Genomic DNA, 17,498 nt, shown 5'->3' with positions numbered 1-17,498 from the left:
GCGCTGTATCATATTTTTTACAATTGCCTCTGTAACTACTACAAATATCATTATCCACCTGGTGGATGGGTGTGTACACCCTTATTTTTCTTCTACGGAGAGCGACTTCTTAGCCTGAGTGGGGACAGGCTCAAAATCCCCATATGCGATTGGAGTGATTGCCTGAGGTCGGCAACCCAGACTTGGGAGTATATCCATATCTGCTGTACAAACTGAAGATTACCTTATATCAACAATAATATACTATTGGGGGGCTCTCAGTTGTTCTTTCTTTTTGTCTTTCTACTTTTTCTAAGTTGTTCCCCATCTGGTACCAACACATTACCAGCAAATCATTTAGGTACCGTACTAATTTGCAATTTGCAGTCTCCATGGATCAAACGTCCATGGATTTCCAGCACATCCCACAGATGCTCTAACAGTTTGAGACTTGGAAAACAATTCTGGCCACCTCTCACCTTTGCTACCTGGTCCAGCTCTGTTTACCTGCCCCTCCCTAGGTGCCTTCAGAGGTGGATGGTGTTGGCAAGGGTAACTCGACTTGTTTGCGGTACACTGTGCATTTTGACACCTATATATCTCATGATTGGCATTATGTTTTTAAGTAATGAGCAGTGAAGGCGAATTGCGGAGGATCCAGACGGCACAGGACGACCACGATGGAGCCATCAGCCTGGAAGGGGCTGGAAGCAGCCCCAGGTAAGTATAATTTTTTTTTTTATCTCCATCTAATCTCAGGTTTCTTTTAAGATAGTGGTGGACACAGACTACCATCTGGTGCAGAGCCCCTGCTAGCCTGTAAGTAAGCAATCAGCAGCCATCTTTAATAGATTTTACCTAAGCCCCTGTCATTTTTTTTTTCAAAGCTTCAACAGGGCGGAAGGCGGTGCGAAATAAAAATGAAAGTATATTATAGTGTTCCAAAACCCAGGCATGCGGGGTGCATTTCTTGAAATAGACAGCTTTGGCAGTTATTGAAGGCTATAGAAATGGGTCAGAGTATCTGAAAAACACAAGGTCTTCTGGGGTGTTCCTGGCATATAGTGGTTAGTGCCCATAAATAGTGGTACAAGGACGGACAGCTAGTGAACCAGTGGCAGGGTTATGGAGGCCCAAGGCTCATCTATGAGCAGTGAAGGCGAATTGCGGAGGATCCAGAAGGCAAAGGAGGGCAGCGAGGAAGCGATCAGCCTAGAGGGGGCTGGAGGACACCCCAGGTATGTATAATTGTTTCTCTCCAGACCATCTTAGGTACACTTTAAGCATTACATTTCTTCTCCTCGCACTCACATAAGCTGTGATCATTTAAGGTCCATATCAATGGCACAATTTTTCACGCTGAATGATAATTTCCACAACATCACGCAACATCGTTTAACAAAAAATAATGTAACGATGGGCGACGACCCGCAATGATCATTCACATTCAACGACTGTCATGACAGTTCACTCCGCGGCCGATCATGGGGCTAGCAGGAGATCACAGAGTTCAGTCTCCCAGCTAATTATGCTGTACAGTGCTGCGATCTGCAGCAGCGCTGTACTGGGGACAGCCGGGTGACACGGCTGTGCCCCTGGGACACAGGGACGCGGTCCTCTGTGATAGGCTGAAGCCTATCACAGCCGACCGCGCTGATAGACTGACGGGGGGAGGGTGGGAGGGAAAAATGTAAGTAAAATCACCAATTTTATTAGAAAAATAAAAATATTTGCCCCCCTCCCCCCCCAAAAAAAAACACTGGGGGAGCGATCAGACCCCACCAACAGACAGCTATGTCACTTGTGTGCCGAGTTGTGCGGCCCTGCAGCGAGCCCTTAAAGCTGCAGTGGCCCAATTTATGAAAAAAGGCCTGGTCACTGGGGGGTTTAACACCGCAGTCCTCAAGTGGTTAAGGGTGGCCTGGAACAACAGAGGCCTGATATAATTGGCCCTACCATATGTCACTATTGGAATGCTGATCTAAATTACAGAGCTGGAGTTAAACTTATATCAAAAACCTTGAAGTCTCCAGCCAGACAGGAAGCTGCTGAGGCCTCCTGCTGAAGATCACGTAGGAGAAGTCCCCTGAGAAGAAGTGACCTCTGCTCTGGTATGCAGGCTCACCAGAGGCTGGGCTAATGTTCATTCCAATCTATAGAGAGATGCTGGATGACTTAATCATAACCTAACAGTAAACTATCTGTTTCCCAGTCACTGTATATTCATAGCGAGTCCGCACTATAGGCTATTGTGCTCTACATGCACTATGTCACCATATCTCACTGCAGCAGACTGTACTGTATATCAAAGGGCTGCTGCAAAAACCTATTCACAAATCTAAACAATTAGACTGGCTGCAGACTAATTGGAAACGACCAATAAAAGGTCATTGTCAGGCTGAGAGAACACTGGTATGTGCAGAAAACCAAGAGTTTTCTGCTGTGTGCGTTTCTGCATTTTTCCTGTGTTTTCAGTTTTTTAATGTTTCTGTTTTGCGTTTTTAATAATCAATCATATTAAATGAAAAAATAGGGACCAGAGACTTCTGGTACAAAAACTGGGCTCACTGACCCGTCATTTTCGCGTCGCTGAGGCCCACTCGCTCTGCCGTCGCTATGACAGCAGAACTCCGTGAACTGGTTAGGAGCCGATCTCATTGGCTCATGACCCTGTGAGCCAATGGGATTTGCTCACATTGATCACAGGATCAGAAGCCAATTAAATCGTCTCCTGACCAGTTCGCGGAGCTCTACTGTTATAATGACAGCAGGTCGAGTGGGCCTCAGCGACAAAAGAGATGTGGCGCGGTAATTTAAATCTACGCCCTTGCGTGATAATGGGCTTGATTCACAAAGCGGTACTAACTGTTAGCACGCTGGTGAAAAGCCCAACTGAGTTTAGGCGTGATAAAATAAACTCGCGCGCAAAGTTTTGCACGTAGTTTTACGCGAGCAAAGTTTACACGCGCAATGCCATTAAACCCTATGCGACTTTTCGCGTGCAGCGGATTTTGCGCGCGCAAAACTTTGTGCACAAAACTTTGCGCGCCAGTTTTTCCTTCAAAGCGGTGCTAACCTACTTAGTGCAATGCTTATCACGCCCAAAAGTCTTTAGGCGTGCTAACTAGGTTAGCACCGCTTTGTTGATCAAGCCCTATAGGTCCCAAACAAGGCATACATTTCAATTAGCAATAGCTGGAAAAGGTTAATAATGGTTTTGTTTAGAGAAAATATCTACATGTAAACAAGAATATTTACAGGATGTTGTGGTGTTTAGTAAAGTAAAAAATGAAGGCATTACTGACCTGCTTTGAAGACTCTGAGGTGAAGTCTGGATGTGTGAGGAGAATATCCATATCTCCACTGGATTCTACACCTGAACACAACATGGAAAGAATGACGCTTGTAACTAGGACATCCCTTAGAATCAGTGCACACTGCCTAGTGACAGTGACTGGGAACCACAAGTGCTGCCAGCCCTCAGCTCTGCAGTGACATCCATTCCGGCAGCAAAAATAATTTATTGGCATCACAAAATGGCCGCCTTGGCAGAAGGTTCTGGCTGCACATGGTGACTCTGTGTATTGTTTGGTTGCCCTGGGAGTCTCTAATCATTTCATGTTTAGTTCAGCTGTAATAACTTTTTTAACCAAGAAATATGAAATAATATCTCAGATTTTCCCACAACCCAAACACATCAGTAGAATAGCTGGCTTCCAGCCACAACTGGCTCCTGTGCTATTATGACTGTAGTGAAGACGGTGTCAGGGCTGATGTGATTGGTTTATGTACCCTGCAGCATCTGTTCTCAAACCGTAAGGGGTTCAGTCAGCGGACAGAAAGACTATTGCAATTACCAGCCTAGCATGGCAATTCTACCAGGGGCTCTGCAAATCCGCTCTATAGTGCCATTTGCAGGAAGAAGCAGTGACAGATCACATCTCAGTTATTAACACTGTCCATGTGCAGATCTGAAGGAAAAGCAGGGAAGACTGCATGATTAAAGGTGAAGAACCCAAGGTCAGTATAGGCAAGTCAGGAATGAAGAGAACCAGTGGAGGGGCTGGGAACAGACATGTTAGGATTGGTAAGGGTAATGTGTGGAGTAACCAGGACTAGGTGGCCCACCAAAAGCTCACCAACCGGACAAGTTGCAGGCTACTGCTCAAGCACGCTCCATTTTGTGGTTGTCCTAGACCGCACTCCAGAAGCCAGGACTGCCTGCACGCTACCAGGGTGTGCTGCTGGCCGCGGGAGCGAGACTGAGGAGGCTCAGAAGGGACCATGCATCGCAGTAGCCTGCAACTTATCTAGTCAGTGAGCTTTCAGAGGGGCACAGTGGTTTAAAATGGACCTAAACTCTTTTACAGGAGACAAGGTAAACACAGAGACATCCACTGTGTGTCTTTATAAAGAACAACCTGTCTAATTCTCTCTTCTCAGCAAGTAATGAGCTAGTGTAATTTGAATTGTCAGCTGTCTGCCAAGTCTGCTGAGTTCTGAGCTAATATGTAAACAGGAGGTTAACCCATGAAATCAGTAAGTAACCACTCTGCAGGATCTCTGTATAAGCTCTGTAAGATGTAACAAGGAATTGTTTTTCTTTAAAGGTTATTATGCTGTTGCTTATCTTTTAGAGCAGAGAGGAAGTTCTGAGCATAGGTCTGTGAGGCACGGAAGGAAACAGAGACCTGCAAGACTACGAGGGGCTGGAAGAAGCCCCAGGTTACTAAAATTGAGCTTCTTTCCTCCACGTTAAGTTCACTTTAACCTTTTGCGGACCGCCGTAGGTAAATCCTAAGCCGCACTTATGGCTGTCTAAGCCTGATGCTGCGTAGGATTTACGCTGTCTGCTGTTTTCACTCCCGTCATGATTGTGCACACCCAAGAGAGGAGATTAAGCTGTCATATGACAGCTGACATCTCCCCTCAGTGATCAGGGGCCATCGTGATTGGCTCCTGATCACTACGACTGCTGGAGGATCGTAGTGATCACCATTAGACCTGCGGTGGTAGGGGGGAGGGGGAAGAAGATCCACTCACCTTCCTGACATTCCCCCGGCGATTGGCGCTCCCCTCCGCTCTGGCCGGGACACCATGCCCAGCTAGCCCAAAATCGACTGGTCCTTAAGAGGGGTTAGGCGGCCAGTCCCGAAAGAGTAAAAAGGGAATGTCCAGGCAAGCAACAAAAAAAAAAAAAAAAAAAGGGATCTGCTTGCCCAGGGCTTCCTCTAGCCCCTTGCAGCCGACATGTCCCACACGCCCCAGCTTTGCTCTCGCCTGCGCAGTACACTCCGGACATTGTGGACTTTGACAGCGGCACTCGCGCAGGCACAGTAGAGGACGACCTCGCAAAGTTGGACTCTGCACCGGCAGGGACCCTGGACTGGTGGCTGAGAACTGAGCTGCGGCGTGGGACATGTCGGCTGCATTACCTACTTGACAAAGGATGGATATACCATCCGAAATGGCAACAGTCCATTGCTGGAACTATGCCACAATGTGACACTGCCCAATCCATCTGGTAGTTGGTCCATTGCTTGGTAGCATGACAGCTATTTTTACTTGAGCTATAATTACATCTGATGCTTTAAATGGCTGTTGGTTACATTTTGTTCACTAGTGGGGGTGAATTAAAAAAAAAACCCTTTCTTCAAAGTCTTCCAGTGCTGGTCATTTTCTGCAATGTACATCAGCCTCTGCACCGGCGGCAGAGAGCGGAGCAACAGCGTGGGACACGTCGGCTGCAAAGGGCTGGAAGAAGCCCTAGTTAAGTAGATTTTTTTTTTTGCTTGCCTGGACATTTCCTTTAAAGTGATGACCGAAAAAACATTGTAGAGATTGGTTGCTTTGGGCAAATGCTGCTTTGTGAACCTGTGTTAATAAACAAGTCTAACATCTATGGTTTGAGACTTAAGGTGGCCACACACCATACAATTAAAAGATCCAATTTTTCACCAATTCGATAATTTGAAATAGGTTGTTCCGAAAAGAGCTTTTCTTTGTTTTCGATCAATAAATTTGATCGAATTTCCAGGTTTTTTTTTTTCAGATTTTTGGAGATTGGTCATGTTGGAAATTTCAGACCAACTTTATCAAGAATTACATGGAGTGTCATGTATTGTCAATTACTTGATGTACTGTTCCAATCAATTTTTTTGAGCTTTCAATTACAAACATAGGTGTGTGGTACATTGGTCAGATTTTTGGATTGTTAAAATCAGTCAGAAAAATTGATTGCTATTCTTGAATTGAACAGATAGTTAAAAAAATGATATGGTGTGTGGCCACCTTTAGCGTTTGCATTGGTTGGTCCAGACGTCACCACAGTTTGCCAAGTGAAGCCTCATTGGAGAACGGATGGCAATCCTAGTCCTACAGCACTGAGGAATGAAAGTATAGCATACAACAGTCTTTACCTCTTCTGAAGCTGCCACAGACTGTGGCGATGTAATCTGGATCCAGATTTTTTACTCTTTCTAGAACAATTTCCTTTAAAAAAAGTAAATAAATATAATAATAGATACTTTATGTCAGTTTCTCTTATGCCTAATACACACGGTAGGATTTTCCGTGCTATAGATGGATCCAATTGATAAAATCCGTCATGTCCGATATTGCTCCCGATTGTTTCTGTGCTCTAATGAAGATAAGAGAATTGAGCGCAGAGTTGTGTGGAAAAAAACAATCGGGTTGGAAAATCGCACAGAAAATTGTACCGTGTCTACCTAAGCATTAGTTCAAATAGCATACATTACATTTTTTCAATCAGTCATTTTAACGGAGAATAATGTCTGTGCACGACCCAATCTATTATCCAGCAGCAAACATGGACATCTTCATCTCGTCAGTTTCTGTTATATGCCCACAAAAACGAAGTGCCGCATTTTTCGGACTATAAGACGCACCTAGGTTTAGAAAAAAAAAACGGGGGTAAAATATATACTAAACCTGGTACATCCATGGTAAAGGGGCATCTTGTGGATTATGCCCCCTTTGTACCTCTTTGTACCCCTTGTGTCTCCCTGTGTCGTCCTCTGTCCCCCTTGTGTCCTCCTCTATGTCCCTTTGTCCCCGTGTCCTCATCTGCATGGGCACAGTACAGGGAGTCCCCGACATTGCGGCGGGTTGGAGGTGCGTATTGGCCGGCGTTCACAAGTCAGGAACTCTCTGCATTTGGAATATATGACGCAGTGACTTTTCCCCCCACTTTTGGGGGAGAAAAAGTGAGTCTTATAGTCCATAAAATACAGTAATCAGGCAGAAACAATATTTGCCATTAATCCTTGCAAAATGAACTGGAAGGGCTGAGTTTTCTCAACAAAAGACTGTAATTACCTTTACAAACAAACATTCCTCCCCACCCCACCAAGCTTCACATGTGGCCAACAGGAAGTCACGCTTTTACCTGCATCTTCAGCATTTCTTCTCGGGGAATACGCATCTCAAAATCTTCAAAGTATCTAAAGGTAAGAGACAAGATCTAATTTAAAGAGGGACTGTAGCGACATTAAGTAGATTACAGTAAATTATTCAGGATACACACTTTTACTGTAATGCTACTGGCTTAAGCATCAGAAACACTTTCTATATATATCGCTCTATATTGGTATGTAGCCCCTCTCTCCCAGTGATGTTTAGCCTAGGCTGTTTAGCTATGCAGAATTCTCCTCCCTGAGCATTCTGGGAGACCAGGCATTATTTTCACTGGCTTCAGAATTCTCCTTAAACAAAACATTCTGCAGTGATGCACCTGACAGGACTAAAGATGTCCCCACCAGTGATAAGTCTGAGAATGTAAACCAGGGTGAGGAAAGAATTACAATGGCTAAACACTGGCATTATTTTCACTATGGTTCCTCTTTAAATTCCTAATCTCAGCTCTGTTTCTTCATTAAAGAGAACCAGAGACAAAGCACCCTCATGTATTTTACTACATTTATCAGTGGGAACATGACAGTAAACACCTACGCTGCTTTTAGTTTCAGTCTTATCTGCTTAATTAGTCTATTATCAGCTGTGATAAGAATCCCCGACTGGTGAAAGATACGGCGGTTAAGCTTTTGTTTCGGTGGTATTACACCCCGGTTAAAATTCATAAAATTTATCCTTTGGCCTCTTCGTCTTGTTTCTGCGGCTGTGGTATAGAAGGGTCTCTGGTGCATGTTTTTTGGGATTGCCCTCGTGCACAAAGTTTTTGGAATTCATGGAAACATTTAATACGAGACGTGTTTGGTTTTCCAATCTCTCTGACTGCTTCCCAGGCCCTTTTATATATGGCTAATGATGAAGTTCCTGGAAGTTTCCGACCCTTATATAGATATATGTTATTGGCTGCCCAATGGTCAATAGCCCTCCAGTGGAAATCCACTGATTTGGAGTTAGCTTTGGTTATTCAGCGTCTTGACTTGATGATGTTAATTGATCGAGTCTATTATTATAGTGTTGAGAATATAGCAAGATTTGATCTTATTTGGGATGCATGGAAATCCTACAGGCAACTTTAGTTCCCCTTGGACAGTTGTGTGATGGGTTTCTAATTGTTTTGTATACTCTATGACATTCGGGACTCTTGTGCTTAGACAGGATGTTATTTTTCTTTTTTCCCCCTTTTTTCTTTTTTTTCTCTTTTTCCCTTTCTTTGATTTTATTTTGGGGTTAGTTCTAGGTTATGGTTTTCTTTTCAGTCAAGAAGAGCAATGTACTATGGAACTTATTAGATTGGACTGATCCCTAGGATCTCAGTAGGAGGCACTTTTGTGCCCCATTTCCTAGGTTGAACGGTAGGGACATTGGAATTTTGCTCTTCAACATATATACGTGTAGGATGTTTATCCACGTTTGTTTTTATCTTCCTTCTGTATATGTTTTGCTATTTTAGCTTCTCCAGCTTGTTGTTATATTTGCCTTATTATATAATAAAGCTCTTTATAAATAAAAAAAAAAAGAATCCCAGACTGAGCCTTCAGTCTAGGTTTGACCTGGAATCATTATAGCTGAGTCACTCTTCTGTGGAGTCTTTTCAAGCCCAAGCCTGCCCCCTCCTGGTTCAGCTTTCCTGCTTTGCATACTGAGAGCTCTGATGACATGGGAGGGGCTGCTCCTGCTAAGAGAGAAGCTCTGAAACAGACAAGTGTGGCTGCAATATGATCTGTGTGCTCTGTGTGCACTCTGCATAGATAATGATGATGACTGCAGTTTCATTCCTATGAGAGACACTTCCTACAGGCAGCTGCACATCATACCAAAATGAAAGCACACAGATGAAAGGCTGCATTTAGCCTAGATAGCAGCCTTTCTCATATAGCCTAGACAGCACATCCAGAACAACTCATAACCCGGAAGCAGAAGGGATATGAGCCGGCGGCCATATTGGATTTTTCCTGGAGCAATAATGGATAAAAAAAAACACTAAAAAAGGCACACCAGAGCGGTGAAATTATCAGGTAGAGCATTTATTCTTTACAAGCTATCGACTGATATGTTTATTTTGTGTGAAACGTTCATCTCTGGTTCCCTTTAAATATATTAAACTGTACCATGTAATTGTGTAAGCCCCAACTACACCCCACATTGTACAGAGCAAATTCTAAAGGTGTCCACTAATGATACAATCTTGATTGTACAATCTTACCGAAATTATGTATTAGAGAACTGTGAACAAAGTTAGGCCGAGCACCCATTTGCATTTGCAAACCACTCCCAAAAGGCTGAGAGTTATTTTGCAATAATTTTACTGATGCTGCAGGACCCATGATCGCGATTTTGGCAAGTCCCAATCGTGGGCTCAACTCCATTAACTTTCATTAGCCTAGCGCAGTGATAGGCAAACTTAGCTCTCCAGCTGTTAAAGAACTAAAAGTCCCCATGTGCCCATAGTGTGTACAGCAAGGCCGTCCATTCCCGTACCATACAATATAGTATGGTACGGAGGGCTTCCCCCTCGGTCCGTATATTACAGCCTGCAAGCTGTCATATTTTACAGCATAATGTCTTGTCTCAAAGTGTAAAAAAAAAAAAAAAAAAAAAAAGGGACAAACTTGGGCAGATGAGAGGTGTAGGCAGAGCCGGGACAAGGTCCTCCAGCACCCAAGGCTGAGTAACCAAAGTGCGCCCCTCCTTCCCTCCCACCCCAGTCGTCACACATTGATTGCTATTAGGCTAAGAGGTTCCCCAGGGCCCCAACACCTTAATCTCTAGTCATCTGGCTTGCAGTCACTGCCATGTATCCCCTTTTCTTATTTCTCTCTGCTGCAAACACAACATGGGAATGATAGATCAGTGAGTTGTGCGCCCCCTCCTACACTGCGCCCTGAGGCTGGAGCTTCTGTCGCCTCTGCCTCGGTCCGGCCCTGGGTGTAAGAATGCCTGCGAGCAACAGAAGGAAGTGTGTGAAAATGAAAAGCACCACAAATGAATGGCAATATAATAGCAAAACTCACTTTACTCCAATTCGTTGATGATGGTTTAACTTGTGTTCATTGTTTTTTAGATCTAGGATGAAAAGTTTTCATTATTTCAAGAAATCAAAGAAAAATGTTTTCACTTTTATTTCATTTTAATGTTTGGTGTAACGCTAAAAAAGTATCAGTGTTTTTCCTTTGTTTTCCTCCAGTGCCTATGTAGATTGAGTGCAGTTGTGTTCAGCAAGGGAATGACCCTGAGATGAAACAGGTTGGCACTAAAATGTTACACTTCTGGCACAGGCTACTATTCATAAACAGCTAGGAATGGATCACAATACCTCTCTCTCTCAAGAGTACTAAGATGACCACACATGATACAATAAAATGATCCAATTTTACAGCAATTCAATAAAAACAATCGGTTGTACAGAAAAATTTAAAGCATTTTTTTTTCATTTGTTCGATACATCTGATTGGATTTCCCACTTTTCTTCGATAAAAGAGCCAGATTTATCAAAGCATTAATGACAGTTTTGAACTGTTCTGCATGATAATTAGAAACTTCATAAATCCTAATAAGAAAAAGTGCAAATCCATTGCTTAACTGCCGCAGAATAAGAGGTGCTTAATAGTACTTCTACAGATTGTGCAGTGCAGCCTAGGCAGGATTTGTGAAGTGCTCTTCCCCCCTGCTGAAATCCTCAATCAGAGCCACCTGCTGCCCGGTGTACTATGAAGCGGTTCTCTGCTTAACCCTTCAATTGCTGTGCATTGATGCTCTGATTTGCACACAAAAAAATACAGTACACTGGAAAGATCGGAGGAGTTCACTGACCTTTATTTCACGTGACTCCGATACTTCCTCCTTCCGGTTTGTAAATGCAGCATGACTTGCAAGTCAGTGAACTCCTCCTGTCTCTGTCCATTTGTTCTGTGCTGAACAGTGGCAGACGGGAGTATTCGGGTGTCCTGAATTCGCCAAGCTGAATTAAAACACTAACACTACTGTACAGGCTACCCATAGCATCTGTACCTTATATTTTTCAGTCTACTGGCTGATTTCTTCCATCTACAATGGGAAGTCATTCCATTTCTGTTTCCCTTTCTATAAGACTGTGCAGCTCTGCTGAGTCCAGAATACATGAAGGCAGGAACTGAAATGCTCACAAATGGTTGTTTCAGCCGCCAGTCTGTATGGGGCTCATATGAAGTGCCAACAATGGAATATGTCAATAAGTTTATCTGCTGCTTGATGAGGATTAGGCAGTGCTAGAATCCCAGCTGTCTGGTACTGTTAGGAATTAAGAAGCTTCACCTCACATATAGAGGGGAATAGCTGCCTCCATGTGCGTCTCTGGCAGGTTTATCTATTGTCATGCAGGTCCTGCCTTTAGGATGCTAGAGTAATATTAAACAGGAGGCTTGTCACATCCCTATGGCTCAAAGCACAACCGAAGTGAGAGGGAATGAAGGCGGCCATATTTATTTCCTTTTAAACAATGCACTGGCTGTCCTACTGATCCTCTGCCTCTAATGCTTTTAGCTATAGACTCTGAACAAGCATGCAGATCAGATTTTCCTGACTGAAGTCTGACTGGATAAGCCACATATGGTTGTTTCAGGTGTGTGATTCAGACACTACTGCAGCCAGAGAGATCAGCGGGACTGCCAGGTAACTGGTGTTGATTGAAAGGAAATATCTAAGGCAGCGACCATGTGCTTCTCACTTCAGGTGGGCTTTAATATATATTTGCAGATATGTGGAACTAATCCTGTTTTATTGCATGATAATTCTAGACACCATTTGTTCTGCAAGCCTGATAGGGGGTCCCAGAGCTTTTGCCCCGATATGTTTTGTAATTTCCTTATTGGGTGACAACCTCAGCACTGGATACAAAAGAGAATGATTCACAATACTGCTTAGAACTCACCCTCTAACGTCTTAATGCCTTCCTCTACTAGCTTGCGGGCTGCTGCTGGCCTGCAAAACAAGTTACATCCATTCAAGGGAACTGTCTGCACTGTACATATAATTTCACAACACATCCTGCAAGAGAGGCTTCATCAAACAGAATTAAACAATCGTAGATAATGCAACTGAACCTCAAAACATTATTACTGTTCTACCCAAAGAAATACAGTGGAACCTCGGTTTAGCCTGATGCCGGATACATGTGCTTGTCGGTTGCGTGAGCAACGGTAGAAAAAGCGCAAACCTCCAACCCAGAAATTCACACCAAGCCTCCAGCGATGTCTTGTAATCTCCCTGCAGCTCCTAGTGGCTTTCCAGCATCCCCGTGCCTGCAAACAGACATGTCACCTGAGCCGCCGGCGTCCGTGCATGGTGCCGGATAGCCTCAAGGACAGTGATGGCTAACCTTGGCACTCCAGCTGTGGTGGAACTACAAGTCCCATGAGGCATTGCAATACTCTGACAGCTCAAAGCATAACTCAGGGAGGCAGAGGCATGATGGGATTTGTAGTTTTGTCACAGCTGGAGTGCCAAGGTTAGCCATCACTGCTCTAGGAGCTGCAGGGAGACTACAAGACATTGTTGGAGGCTCGGTATTTTAAATAATGCCTTCAAATCTCCCCCCCTCCCCCCCCCAAAAAAAAGAAAACAAAAAACAAAAAAAAGTGTCTCAGTTATCAGGCATGCCAGTTAGTTGAGACTGTCTGTTGCCTGAATTTCGAAAAACGGGGACTCTGCTGTATAAAGTAAAAAACAAACAAAACCCTTTCACTATAACAGATTCACTGCTATCTGTTGACTCACCCCAACCTTTTTTTGTGTAGCTTTAACAAGGGACTTATCCAAAGCTTTTGCCTACTTATGAGGATTTACAGTCCTGCAGCATAAGAGAGGACCATTGGGTCAGTTGTGATGATGCAGCGCACAAATATGTTTCTTTGCTTGTATACGAAGACACTGCTTGCTTATCATGTCAAAACTTCATAAAATGGTTTTACTCGTCTTGCAAACCAAACCAAGGTTTTACTGTTAGCCTCAACTGCAGACCTCTGCATTGCTAATGAGTGAAAGATGTAGTTACAAGTACAGGTAACTCACCCGATTCCACTAACCCTAGTGAGGAAATTGATGGAGGAGCTCGTGTCATCTTGTCGAATCTACAAAAAGGGGACACAACACATTTTAGAATTAATTTCACCTAAAAATGAGGGAGAGAAAGGATTACACTTGAACTAAAAAGAAGGTATGGAGAGAGAATCGAGTGTGTTCCAGAATTCCCAATCAATGAACAGCGGCTGATATCATGTCGAATTGACCAACTTACTCGATTGAGTAGGATGCAAGATATCGGTCAATCGCACTGAAATCGGCTACTGTTCACATATCATTGGATTGATTTGCATTCAGAGCATGGAGACCCAATATTGGTCAGATCGACTAGTGAAGGTAAAATCGCATAGGATATCGCTTGTAATGTGTAGGTTACTAGTCGATCGACTTTCGATCAACTATACTGAAGTCGATTCCCCAATAAAGTTGATCACTTTGTTGATTGAATTAGAATCGCCAGATGTATGGCTACCTTTACATAGAAATACTACTAGCTGTGTGTAAGGTCTCTTTTACACTTAATCAGTTGATCTCAGTTATGACTGAAAGAAATCTGATTTATTTTCAAAGTAAGTCCCATGTTTTCCTATAGCAAAGTTCACACTTAACACGTTTTAACTGAAATATTTTTCACAATGCACTGCAATGGAAAAAAACGCGTACCAACGTGTACCAACACATACCAACACATTAAGTGTAAAAGGGCCCCAAGGCCCCATTCACACTTAAAAATGCAAATTGCCGGAGATTACCACCAGGTTTTGCGGGAGTGATTTTTCCGCGATTTAACACGGAAAAAAAAAAATCACTGGACACTGCAGCGATTTTTCCGCGATCGCGTTTAGCGAAGCGCTATAGCACTGAAACGCGAATGCCGGGAAATCACCTGAAAATGGTGCAGGCTACACGTTTGCGTTTGGCGATTTGCCTAATCGCCGGTGATTAACGCAAATCGCCAAAGTGAGAACGGGCCCATAGGGTATGATAGCACTAGCAAGCGCTTGAGCGTTTTGCCAAAATTGCCGGCAAAACGCTCTAGTGTGAATGGGCCCTAAGCCTGTTTTCTGGGTGATGTTTGCTGTAGGAGGGACAGTAAGCTTTGGCAGTAGGGAGGGAAAATTAACAACTGAGCTGGGTTGGGAAAAAAGAAAAGGACAGAAGTGATGTCACTTTTGGCATCGCAGAGATACAGTAAAAGGGAAATCGGCAGAAATATTCTTTATTTTTCATGTCAAATTTCTCATAAATCTGAAGACTAAAAAAACAGTATAGGTAAGCTAAATAAGTAATGTCTTATTGGATGATTTTTATTTATTTTTTAGTTGGAGTTTCATCCCACTTTAACTTGGTAACACTGTAGTGCTAAATGGTTAACTTGCAGCGCTCCCCGGCATTGCTGTGCTCTCCCTGCCCACGGCAACTATACAGATCAGAAGAAGCAGGCAGTATCCCGCAAAACGCATTGTCCTTCTAGTGCTAATAAAAATGCTTTCCAGTTATTCTGGTTCTTAAAGTGAACCAGAGATGAAGCACCCTCATGTATTTTACCATGTATATCAGTGGGAACATTAGAGAAAACACCTACCCTGCTCTCTGTTTCATTCTTCACTGCTCAGCCTGCTTGTTATTAGCCCTGATAAAATCCTAGACTGAGCATTCAGTCTGGCTTTGCTCAGGAATCATTATAGCTGAGACTGTCTTTTCTGATGTCTTTTCAAGCCCAAGCCTGCCCCCTTCTGGCTCTGCTATAATGACTCGGCTATGATTCCTGAGCAAAGCCAGACTGAATGCTCAGTCAGGGATTTTATCAGGGCTGATAACAAGCAGGCTGAGCAGTGAAGAATGAAACAGAGAGCAGGGTAGGTGTTTTCTCTAATGTTCCCACAGATATATATGGTAAAATACAAGAGGATGCTTCATCTCTGGTTCACTTTAAGTGTGTGTTGATTGAGGAGTGCTATATTTTCACTGTGGATAAGCACTAAAAACAATGGGGCTTGGCTGACCAAATGGGAAGTAATAAAAAGTATGAGTTCTGTCACAACCGCCAATCACTTGCTAGTTACCAATGTTTTAATCTTTAAGCAAGAGAACAAGTGCTGCAGAAATCTGAAGGCTATCAACGTCTGAAACTAAAAAGGGGTTAGGAAAAAAAAAAAAAAAAAAATCGGGAGACAATTAGTCAAGATTTTGAGAACTTTAGGGTCAGTGTGCTACCTTTTCAAGCTTCCGCAGTTTTCCTGTAGCCAAAAATTCATCTATCTTTTCTGCTATTTTGGCTCCAACTCCATCCTGAAAATGGAAGAGGTTATTGTTAACTTCGAAAAAAACTCATGCTAAATGATGTACACAGTAATCCGTTACGACAGACTGCTATGTCTACAGATATAAGTGACACAAGGCACATACAATTCAGCTTCAGAGACCGATTTATAATGGTGCTGATCATTATATTTAGAACAGTGACAAATTCAAATGACTGCCAAGTTTATAAAGTGTTTGCCAATTTCCTGCAATCATAATAATGATAATTTTGAGGCCGGTTTCACACTGTAAACAGCCTCCAGGGATTATCGTGTTAGTACGTCGAGATCCCCGTCTGGCAGCAGGCCAAGCAGGAAGTGACGCTCACTTCCTGTGGCTGAATTGATGACGTGCGCAAACTGTATTACTAAAATGCACTTCCGCGCATGCGCAATGCGTAAAACTTCCGGCGGTCATTTTAAAATACACGCTTTGCCATACATTATATTACTTCAAGTCCGCCGCACGGTAACGTAGGTTTGCACTCGTGTTAGAGTAGCTACTTGAACCGCAGCGCATCACGTGTAGTGCGATTTGCCCCATAGACTTTAATTGTCGTAGTATTAGGCTGCGCTAAAATTACGCACTGCACCGCAGCGGTGTGACAAGCCCCTAACAGTAACTGAGAAACACATATTTATAAAGTGGCAATGGTATTATTAATCAGCACCTCATTTTAGGTTATCTGAAATACACTTGATAAAAACTATACTACCAATTTAAAATGAACCTCTTGTCTACAAGCCTTGATACACATTATAAGACATATGTAAATCTCATTGGTAGTTTTGCAAGTTACCACATTAAGCCCTTCTTTCTGTAATACATATTATGTATAGGATATGGGTGCTGACCAGTTTTTTGGCTTCGGCTCCACTCTTGATTTTTGTGGGGTACTTTGCAATCACAGAGGCAGCTTTCCTGCAAGAACAAGAATAACGTTAAAAAGGAGTAAGGTACTTCATATAAAGCACGGCAACTTGTCTGAGCATGGACTGAATAACGCAATGGAGAAATGAATCACAACTGGAAATGAAGGGGCATATTATAAAAATCGGATATGTGGTCTGCATATTTATCAGGCAGGGACCACACTTGAGTCTGAGGAAAAAACTGCCATGGTTTTATGTGGTTGACACTCTGACAGAAGCTGATTGTCAGCAATAGGAATCACATGCGGTGTGTGTGGGGGGGGGGGGGGGGGGGGGGGGAGAAAGGCAACAAAACTGGTGTAGTGGTTGTACATAGTAACACTTGATTGCGATTGTCCATCGGAAAGCATTACTAACATTGCAGGACAACCGCATGCGATAAACCCCCAAGTGTGACATCTGTCTTGCAGTGCACAGCAGCACAATGCAATACACAATTCAGTTTACATATTTCCACTTTTTGGGGGTTGAACTTTCACCTTCAATAACATCTTCCTAAATCTTTCTAAAATCGTTATCAATGAAAAGCCAATTTTTTCATTTTAATTGCCAATTTACAGCAAATTGTATGCAACCTGCAACTGAGCCAATCAAATGCACTCCCTGATGATTTGGATTGGCCCAATTCCAAGCTGCATACAATCAGCAAGAAATTTGCATGCAAGCCAAAAAATGTGCATATCATTGACATCTCTTGTAGCAAACAGACCTTTCACAGCTGCCTAACACACCTATGTGTGGCCTAACCGGTAGGCACCTGTCCAGCCTCCCTTTACTTCCAGCATGAGTGTGGGC

The 17,498-nt window shown here is 43.2% G+C and overlaps 1 protein-coding gene across 1 annotated transcript in view; it reads right to left on the bottom strand.

Moving 5' to 3' along the window:
* Nucleotides 1-17,498, bottom strand: part of POLB (DNA polymerase beta) — a 35,238-nt gene that overhangs the window by 12,288 nt on the left and 5,452 nt on the right. Inside the window, exons 3-10 of the mRNA XM_068274635.1 lie at nucleotides 16,626-16,692; nucleotides 15,685-15,759; nucleotides 13,456-13,514; nucleotides 12,317-12,366; nucleotides 10,422-10,473; nucleotides 7,388-7,442; nucleotides 6,399-6,471; nucleotides 3,285-3,355 (exon numbers count right to left, since the gene is read on the bottom strand). Coding sequence (XP_068130736.1) covers nucleotides 3,285-3,355; nucleotides 6,399-6,471; nucleotides 7,388-7,442; nucleotides 10,422-10,473; nucleotides 12,317-12,366; nucleotides 13,456-13,514; nucleotides 15,685-15,759; nucleotides 16,626-16,692 — 502 coding nt within the window. The remainder of the gene's footprint in view (nucleotides 1-3,284; nucleotides 3,356-6,398; nucleotides 6,472-7,387; nucleotides 7,443-10,421; nucleotides 10,474-12,316; nucleotides 12,367-13,455; nucleotides 13,515-15,684; nucleotides 15,760-16,625; nucleotides 16,693-17,498) is intronic.

The sequence above is a fragment of the Hyperolius riggenbachi genome, chromosome 3 (genome assembly GCF_040937935.1).
Source record: "Hyperolius riggenbachi isolate aHypRig1 chromosome 3, aHypRig1.pri, whole genome shotgun sequence".
Classification (NCBI taxonomy): Eukaryota; Metazoa; Chordata; class Amphibia; order Anura; family Hyperoliidae; genus Hyperolius; species Hyperolius riggenbachi.
This window is presented reverse-complemented; position numbering and strand designations above follow the sequence as displayed.